At 48.8% G+C, this 9,655-nt stretch overlaps 1 protein-coding gene across 2 annotated transcripts in view; it reads right to left on the reverse strand.

The window, feature by feature from the left end:
* SH3YL1 (SH3 and SYLF domain containing 1) overlaps positions 1–9,647 on the reverse strand; it is a 134,865-nt gene extending 125,218 nt beyond the window's left edge. Inside the window, exon 1 of one of the 2 annotated variants that reach the window (XM_075341052.1) lies at positions 9,438–9,647. In XM_075341052.1, the coding sequence (XP_075197167.1) occupies position 9,438 (1 nt within the window). In that variant the 5' untranslated portion in view covers positions 9,439–9,647. The remainder of the gene's footprint in view (positions 1–9,437) is intronic. The other variant, XM_075341053.1, reaches the window with a different exon arrangement.
* Between the last annotated feature and the right edge of the window lie 8 nt (positions 9,648–9,655).

Raw genomic sequence — 9,655 nt, forward strand, 5'->3', positions numbered from 1 at the left:
TGGTTTTGGGGGATTTAGTCCGTGACGCCACCCACGGGTTGTGGTGAAGATGGGCACCACCGCTGCTGATGACGGGGATCCCGGGAGCGATGGTAGGGAGCAGCTGGGATGTTGTTTTCCCCCTCCGTGGGTAGGGGGTCGGTGGTCCCGGGGCCCGGTGGTGTGATGGGGAGGCAGGGTTGGTGAGGTGCAGGGTTGCAGGGACAGCGCGGCGCGGTGCCGGATGGCACGGGTCTACTCACTAAGAGATGCACAAAGTCCTCGGTAAACCAAACGGCTGGATGGACGGGTCCCGCAGCTGGCTGCAGTATCTCTCCCCGGACAGGTGATGGCGGCTGTCTTTCCCTGCACCTTGATGTACTTGTTTGACTACGATGGATCCCCAACGGTAGTCCGCTCCCCGGTGTATGGATGCCGGAGGAGCCCGTTTGCCCGCAGGCGCTGGCCCTTGGGTCTCTAGCCTTAGGCGGTAGCTGTATACCCTCACGGTGTGGGCGGTTGCCTTCTATCGGGTCTTTGGCTGTTAGGAAACCCCTGGGGTTCCAGTCACACTCGGATTTGACTATTGTCGGCGGCTCCAAGCCTGGTCGGGGTCCGATGGCCCTGCCTGTGTGTGCTGGCTTCACTTCACTCCCCGGTCGGTACCGGCGGGCCAACGTCCGACCCCGGTCCTACGGTTCCGCATTGCTTCACCACTCCTGCAGATGGCCACCACCGTCTGCCAACCTTGCTGTCAGTGCCGGGGCCACAAACCCAGACACCCAAGTGCTTACTCCTCTCACTTCAAACTCGAAAACTACTGTAACACTTTTCCCGCCTCCAGGCCTGTGAACTCCTCGGTGGGTGGGGCCAACCGCTTGGCTCCGCCCCACCTGGTGTGGACATCAGACTCTGGAGGGAGGCAACAAGGGTTTTATGTTTGGCTAATGGTCCTGTGTAATGGGGGTGGGGGTGTTTGTGTGTTATCTGTGACGACCTGGCTAGTCCAGGGCGCCACACATTCATTTCTTTCATCTGGCCTTTTCTGATGCTTCAGTTTTCTTTACCCCTCTTCATTATCTCATCTTTACTACCCCATTGAATTTCTATCGGAAATTTCCCTGCATTCTGTCCTGTAGACCACAAAACAAACCACACAGGGCGTTTTGCATGTTTATATTGAAGCAGTTGTCCAAACCCATGTCTGTCCTTTTCCTCACTACTTGAACTTCCCATCAGTGTTTTGTTTTTTTTTTTTACTTCCAGTGACAATTTGTTTCAGTTTCCCAGCATGCACTAGGGATACTCAAATGGCCCGTCATCAGGGGGCTGTGGCAGTCGACATTCCCACCACTAAGTTTTCCACTCTGAAGTGAAATCAGGGGTCGACGCTGCAAGTACTCCACGTCTTTCACGGCCATCCGCTAACGACATCCTATTTCAGTAATGGAGGAGTGTCTGCAGCTTCTAGGAAAGAGAAAATTGTATTCAGCTCATCCCTCTTCACTCCAGGATACCAGCACCGAAGCATGTGACTAAGACCGTAAGGTCGAAACACGTAGGATAGCACCTGCTCCCCTGTGTTCCTCACTGTACCTACGTTTTTAACGGATTCCGATAAATTCATAGTTTTATATTTATATCTCCGTCCTGATGCTGGATCTTTTCTCTTGCTGTTGTCTGCAGCTTCTCCCACACTTCCCGCATCTTCAGTCCACAATGCTTTTGAAACAAAACATCATCAGGTGATGGTGACAGAAGCAGGGTGAGTGACTGCAGCACCCGACATGATGAGAACTCATTTCAGGGCCGTAAGAGGTTTGGTTATAACTCATCCTGCTCAATCCCCACCACCGGATGACTTCTTATTTCAGTGAATGAGGTGACGGGACCAGACGCAGTGTGGTCTAAATAAGCAGGTCACACTAGAGAAGCTGTGGTTACTTCTGCATCACAGCTACTGTAAAGGACATAATGGGAAGGCAATGACAGAAGCTGTGGTAAGTGAACACAAAGCTGACTGATGACGCTTCGTTTCAGGGAAGAAAAGGAGGCAGTGGGAGGGACAACAGATCCAGATTCCTGATAAGAATCCCCCAGTGCATGCTGGGGAACTCAAAGAAAGCGTCATCAGGAGAAAAACAAAACAAAATTAGAGTATAAAAATCAACAGTAGGTTATTTTGAATTTAAATAATAAATTAGTGATTAGATTGACAAATAGATGTATAGTATGAAATTTGCTTGGTTTCGGACAACCCCTTTAAGTAAGCAACTAAGGACTTACAATGTCCAAGAGTGCTGTGTGCAACAGAAAAGCGCAAGTCTGTAACCAATGGCAATTTTATATTGTATATATCTCCTTTTAATGGATTTCTAAAGAAGCAAATCTTTGGTATGCCGGTAATGCCTTTGTCTCACAGGACACGGACCTAGATTTTTCGGGGAATTTTACAATTTTCTTACATGTAGTCCGGTCGTTTCTTAGGTTGTCAATTATTTTGCTATTGTTGGTTGTGGGATTGAGGCTTTTAGTCTTCATCTACTTTATTTGTTTTACTTGTATTGTGTGATTTCCTAATAAACACTGAAATATAAAAGCTTTCCTGGTCCCAGCAGTCAGGCCCCAGATCCTCTCTAGGTCGTCGCTCACTGCCCGATGTTCTGCTTGTGCGGTGCATTCCTGGCATACAAAACATTTGGATAAACTGGGTGAGCTGGTTTTTCATCCCCTTTATGGTTCCTGCACGGAGATAACATGCTAATCGTGATTTGACGTTTTTGGGTGTGTCAGATACACTTCAAATTTCGAGTGGACAGAGACATGAGAGTACCGATGAGCTCCACTAGATAATGACCAAAGCATAAAACAGTTAAAGAGGACTAAAGCACTTCTGAAATGATCATACTTAACAGCTGAGACCGCATTCATCATCATTTTATTCTGTTCCACTATATAAAAAAAACAGAACTTTGCAACACATCTGGTTTAAAAATTCTCTTCTGTTTGGTTTCTACATCTCCATGGTAACAGACTACAAAAAAGCCCAGTGTAGTCTGATCCTGAGTAATACTCCCAAATATGTGTTTTTTCATGATTATTCCCATAGACCACATTAGTGGAGCTTCATCAGCTATTTAGATCTTAACCGATAGAAATTGTGGGATTTTAGTCAGCAGAAAGGCAACATTTGGACTGAACCAAGGGGAAAATAAGAATATCAATGTGGAATGATAACAGGACGTTTAGGAAGGGTCAGAAAAGATTTCCTGAGGATAGGCATTATGGTTTTGAATGAAGAAATCCCTTGTAGCATAGGAACAAAAGGAGAAAAAAAAAAAAATAAGAAACCCGAATCCGGATCGTGCAGCCGGATTCCCAGGTCCGGGTCAGACGCTGAAACCGCGCGGATCCGGATTTTTACAGTTCGGGTCCGCTCAACACTACCCATGAAACAAACCATCTACATTGTAACCCAATTTCCTTCGGAAATCTTCAGATTTCATGATGTTTTGCACACAACATTTGGCTGCACACCCAATCAATCGCTTCATATAACCATCAACAAGCTTCTTGCACCTCTCATGTGGTATTTTAGACCACTCTTTTGCAAACTGCTCCATGTCTCTCATATTCACCCAATAATAAATTTTAAGATCTCTCCAGAGATGCTCAATGGGATTTAGATCTGGACTCATTGCTGCCACTTCAGAATGTCCAGCGCTTTGTTTCCATTCATTTCTGAAGGCTCGTTGAAATATGTTTGGGGTCTTTGTTCTGCTGGAAGACCCATGACCTAGGACGCAAACCCAGCTTCCTGACATTGGGCACTACATTGCAACCCAAAATCCTTTGGCAATCTTCAGATTTCATAATGTCATGCACACATCCAGGACACCTAGTGCCAGAGGCAGCAAAACATCACTGAACCTCCACCATATTTGACTGTAGGCACTGTATTCTTTTGTTTGTTGGCCTCATTCTGTTTTTGGTAATCAGTAGAATGATGTGCTTTACTAAAAAAAAAGTTTTATCTTGGTCTCATCTGTCCACAAGAGAATTTTGGCAAACTGCAGTCTAGCTTTTTTAGGTCTGTCAGCAGTGGGGTTCTCCTAGGTCTCCTTCCATAATGTTTCATTTGGACGGATAGTTTGCGCTGACACTGATGCCCCTGGACCTGCAGGACAGCTTGTGTTTCTTTGGAACGAGTTTGCGACTACTTATCAATCCTTCGGACTATCATGGGTTGCAACCTTTCATCAATTTTTCTCTGCCTTCCACATCCAGAGATTAGCTGCAGTACCATTGGTTATAAATGTCTTGATTATGTTGCACACCTTGGACTAAAAATATCAAGATCTCTAGAGATGGACTTAAGGGTACTTTACACACTGCGACATCGCTAGCGATGTGAAATTCTAGATCGCAAGTGCGATCTTTCGAGATCGCACATGCGTAAAACGACCTATGTGCGATCTCGAAAGATCGCACTTGCGATCTAGAATTTCACATCGCTAATGAGATCGCTAGCGATGTCGCAGTGTGTAAAGTACCCTTTATAGCCTTGAGATTGTTATATTATTCAACCATTTTGATTCTCAAGTCCTCAGACAGTTCCCTTCTCCTCTTTCCGTTTTCCAAGCTTAGAGTGGCACACACAGACACACAATGCAAAGATTGAGTCAACCTCTCCCCTTTATATCTTGTTTCACGTGTGATTTTCATATTGCCCATACCTGTCATTTACCACATGTGGTTTGAACAAGTCTCACATGCTTGAAAAAGTAGTTTAACCACAATTTGGAGAGGTGGCAAAAATACCGTCCAGTTCATTTTTTTTTCTGGGGGGGGGGGGGGGGGTTGGTTGTGTGAGAAAAAGGGCAAAGCGGACATAATCTCAGTTTGTTTTTTTTATAGTGCTGTGTAATTGCAATAATTTCCTGGAATATTTTCAATTGTGCCAACACTTTCAGCCATGACAGTATCAGAGAAATCTGGGTTTTTTTCTCCACTTAGGAGCCTCTTCTCCTCCTCTTGACCTTGTCACTCTGAAGGGCAGCTAAAAGCAATTTTGATACAAAAAAAAAAATAAAAAATTGCCAGCTCACTATAAATTACAGATGCCTATTGAAACTACAGAGATGGGAGCAAAGTGAGAGGCAGTGAGAGATGCAAACACAGATTGTGTTACAATTTTCTAGTAAGTGTTTCTCTCACCTCAGCACTGGATTCACAGTTACACTGCTCGGTACTGCTGTATAATGTTGTCCATGCTGTGTAGTACAAAGACAGGGGAGCACGAATCCCTCATATCTGTGTGCTAGGTATGGGAGACATCATAGCAGTTTGTCTCCACCCACCAGCTCAGGGACAACTGAAATTTGGGGATGTGGACTGTAAATCTGACGAGGAGCAGTATACAAGTCAGACACACTGTGCAGTTGTCGCGAGCGGAGGAGGGGACGCTGCGCTCACCCACTGCTCGGGTCCGGCTGCTGCTGCTCGGTGGTGGCTCGAGCGGTGGGCCGGATCCCGGGGACTCGAGCGGCGCTCCTCGCCCGTGAGTGAAAAGGGCGTTTGATTGTGGGGATTGGATATTGTCCGTGACTCCACCCACGGTTGTGGTGAGATTGGTGACACCACCGCTGCTCTAGACGGGGATCCCGGGAGCGGTGACAGGGAGCAGCTTTGATGTTAGTTCTCCCCTCCGTGGGTAGGGGGTTGGTTGTCCCGAGGCCCGGTGATTGGGTAGGGATGGATGACAGGCGGGTTACAGGGCCTGGTGAGGTGCAGGGTCGCGGGGGCAGCGCTGTGCCGCACGGCACAGTGGTACTCACTCAGCCAATGATGAGGACACAGTTCTCGGTTGGGGCTCTATTGCATTGATCAATTCAGTAGCTAAATTTCTCTTGATTCATATGTTCATGGCAGTAATGCAGATTCCATTTTTCACATTTTCACTCTTACATATAGCTATTGGATATTTCAAGTCAGTATTCACACAGCAGTTTCTGCTATTTCATGTATTCCCCTTACATAGTCACTGGTGTGCATACCTTATCTCCCCATAGTGATGTTTTTTTAGGTTTTTGCACCCAGTTCAGACTTAGAATGGTGTTCCAAACGTTATTCCTTATTGTTAGTAGTTTTTCGTTTGTGAACCCTCCCCATACACACCTATTGCCAATCCATATCATACGCATAAATAGCCTGGGTCTCAGCGTCCCATACACGGTAAGTTTTTTAACTGCATGAGAGGTCACACACAAGCTAGGGACCCCAACGTAGAGAAATACTTTGGCGTAGTGTTGGGGCTCTGTTGCATTGATCAATTCAGTAGCTAAATTTCTCTTGATTCATATGTTCATGGCAGTAATGTAGATTCCATTTTTCACATTTTCACTTTTACATATGGCTATTGGATTTTTCAAGTCAGTATTCACACAGCAGTTTCTGCTATTTCATGTATTCCCCTTACATAGTCACTGGTGTGCATACCTTATCTCCCCACAGTTCTCGGTAAAACACACGGCTGGATGGACGGGTCCCACAGACGGCTGCGGTGTTTTCTCCCGGCAGGTTGATGGTGACTGCCTTTCCCTGCACCTATGTACGGTAAACGGTTCCGATGGGTTCCCACCGGTAACCCGCTCCTCAGCTTGGATATGGGCTGGAGGAGCCCCTTTTGCCCGCAGGCTCTGGCCCTGGGAACGGTAGCCTTGGCGGTGGCTGTGTTTCCCACTCACGGTTGGACTGTTGCCTTCTGTCGGGACTTGGCTGCTGGGAAACCCAGGAGGTTCCCTTCGCTGACGGATTTGGCAAATTCACGGCGACTCCTAGCCTTGCCGGGGTCCGTAAGCCCCTGCCAGATGGTGCTGACTTCTCTGTGTGTACCGGTCCGGTACCGCCGGGCCACCGCCCGTCCACGATCCTTACGGTAAACTCCGATAGGCCACTCCTGCAGACGGTCACCACCGTCTGCCAACCTTGCTGTACCGCCCGGGCCACACACCCGGACGCTGTCAGATAGTTGCTCCACTACCACTTTCCTTCCTCTCTCTTTCACCTCCAAAACTAATCTCTGTACTTTTCCCGCCTCCAGGGCTGTGAACTCCTCGGTGGGCTGGGCCAACCGCCTGGCCCACCCCCTGGTGTGAACATCAGCCCCTGGAGGAAGGCAACAAGGGTTTTGTGTCTGACTTTGGAGTGCCTGACCGGGAGTGTAGGTGTTCTCTGTGGCCCCTGGCTTGTCCAGGGCGCCACACCGAGTTATTATTAGGTTAGTGAGCATTTGGACCAGATCATCAATTTTATGCAGATTTTCCAACTCCAAGCTGTATAGCCTTGGATGAAACAGAGCAGGTGATAAATCACTGCCACCTCTGAGGTCGGGGTCACGTTGTGCCGGTTCTCTCTTTTTTTTTTTTTTTTTTCTTGCTATTGAGGCCAGAAAAACAAGATTATATACAGTGATTGACCCTAATAAGTTTATTGGGGTCTGTCAGGTCTCCATCATTCTACCAAAAAAATACTGGTAGACAAGTCTTCTTTCTCCAGCATTTCTGACTGAATCTACTAATGATGCAGTTGTGAACAATGGAGGATCTACCGATCTGATCACATGCTCCATCATTGGCAATGGTCCGGATCATCAAGCGTGCGCATATAATGTATGTATGTATGTATGTATGTATGTATGTATGTATGTATGTATGTCTGTAAAATGGAATTGAGTCACACCAACCCTAGTGATAAATGTAAGGTCACTATGGGTTCTGATCCCTCGGACCCCCGACAATGTGCCTGGAGCAGTGGTGTGGCTGCAGAACAGACCCTCCATTCATTGTTCAGGAGAGCGCAGGTGACAGGGGTGCACAGCCGCTCCCATAGACTTGAATGGAGGCTGCTCATGTGACGCCCTGGCCTATCAGGTCGTCACAGGGTATTGTGCAATCTACCCTTTTGCACAGTATCCGCATCCTCCTTGGTTACGGATCCTGGTCCATTGGTGTTGCTAACAGCTTAGCCAGTAAAAATCCTAGGAACACTTTGCATCGAACCCACCAGACACCATTGGAGGCCTGAAGGGAATAGGGCCGCCCATATGGGGGGTTGGTAGGGAGAAGTGAGAAAGTGACAGAAGTGAAACAGGAGTGGAAGGAGTAGGAGGTAGAGTGTGACTCTGAGAGGGAGAGGTCTCTGGTCCGGAGCAGGACTCCTGGAGTTTACTAGGTGTCAGATGTTGGTCTGGGTCTGGTAGGAGCTGGAACCCAGGTCGTAGGGGGATCGTGTCAAGGGGCATGGACTGCCGAGGAGGGCAGCCGGCGGCCTTGAGCCATCATTGGGCAGGGGCCAGGGCACGACGGGGTACGTGGACCCTAGGCCGGGAAGTAGCTTCACGCGTCCCGGGAATTTACTCAACGGGGGTGAAGACTTCAAGATTCATTCCCAACCCGCTCCAAAAATCGGGGTACTAACGCACCGATGGGATAGGACTTTCCCAAATACAGTCCAAAGAAATCCTACGCGTGAACCCTGAGAGCAAGCTCACTCCGTTAGCCATACGGGTGAGAGCGGGACCCGATAGTTTCAAGTTTGAGGGTCCAACTAGTGACAAGGTGCCACAGAAAAGGCCACAGGCTAACAGCAACACCCAGGGCACTGATCCACATGTGCTCCCTCCATGCTGCAGCGGTGCTCAGATTTCTGGTTTACAAGCTGTCAAAGTTGTTATTCTTGGACTGAGTGAGTACGCTGAAAAGCCCCTCTTCCTCTACCCAACGGCACCCCAATCACCAACAACCAACGGTCCCCGGGGCATAAACCCCCTACCCACGGAGGGGTTAAACATCCTGCTGCTACACCATCGCCACCGGGCTCCCCCAACAGCAAGGGTGGTCTCCTACATTACCACACACGGTGGGTGGCGTCACAAACTTACACATCCCCTGTACATATCAATCCCCTCTCTTTTGAATTCGAGTGTCCGCGTGAACCCCCCAGGGCCGGAGACCCCTCGAGCCACCGCAGCGCCGGATCCGAGCGGCTCGGCCGCTGGCACGGGGGCGGTACACTCACAAGGGACCCCCCATCCCCGGGATTGTCAGACCCTCACTGATCATAGGTATCCATTTATCATCTTAATGGGATCTGTTTACATTTTTCTGGTACACATCCACCAGGTGAACACAAGTGATCTGTGGGGGCGCAGAAAGGGGGCATACAAAAAGGGGAGCGCAGAGAAAGGGGTCAAACAAGGAGGGGGGTGCATTCATTTTAATTTTCCCAATTCCACATCAGATTGTCTGGGAAGGCTGGGTGACAACCAATGGCCACCATAGCTGCCCTGCAGGTGTTGACAGTCATCACTGGTGGATGTGACATGGATACCTAGGCACATCATCTGCCATTGATCAGATAGCCGGTACCCAGCCCTTCCTGTCCAGACTCGTACTCACTTGTTGCGCATCAGTCTCTCCTCCGGAGCTGCACTCACAGCTCAGCGCCGCTTCTCCCCCGTCCCGTGAGCACCACGCCCAGCATACAGGTGAGCGCCGAGGAGGCGGGGCTCACACCTGCCACACAACCCCGCCCTCCGTCACGTGATCCGGAACCTTTTATTTACATGCTACACCATGTGACCTGCTGGAGGAGTCACGTGGTGCCATCACTGACA

Source organism: Anomaloglossus baeobatrachus, chromosome 3 (assembly GCF_048569485.1).
Source record: "Anomaloglossus baeobatrachus isolate aAnoBae1 chromosome 3, aAnoBae1.hap1, whole genome shotgun sequence".
NCBI classification, from domain to species: Eukaryota; Metazoa; Chordata; class Amphibia; order Anura; family Aromobatidae; genus Anomaloglossus; species Anomaloglossus baeobatrachus.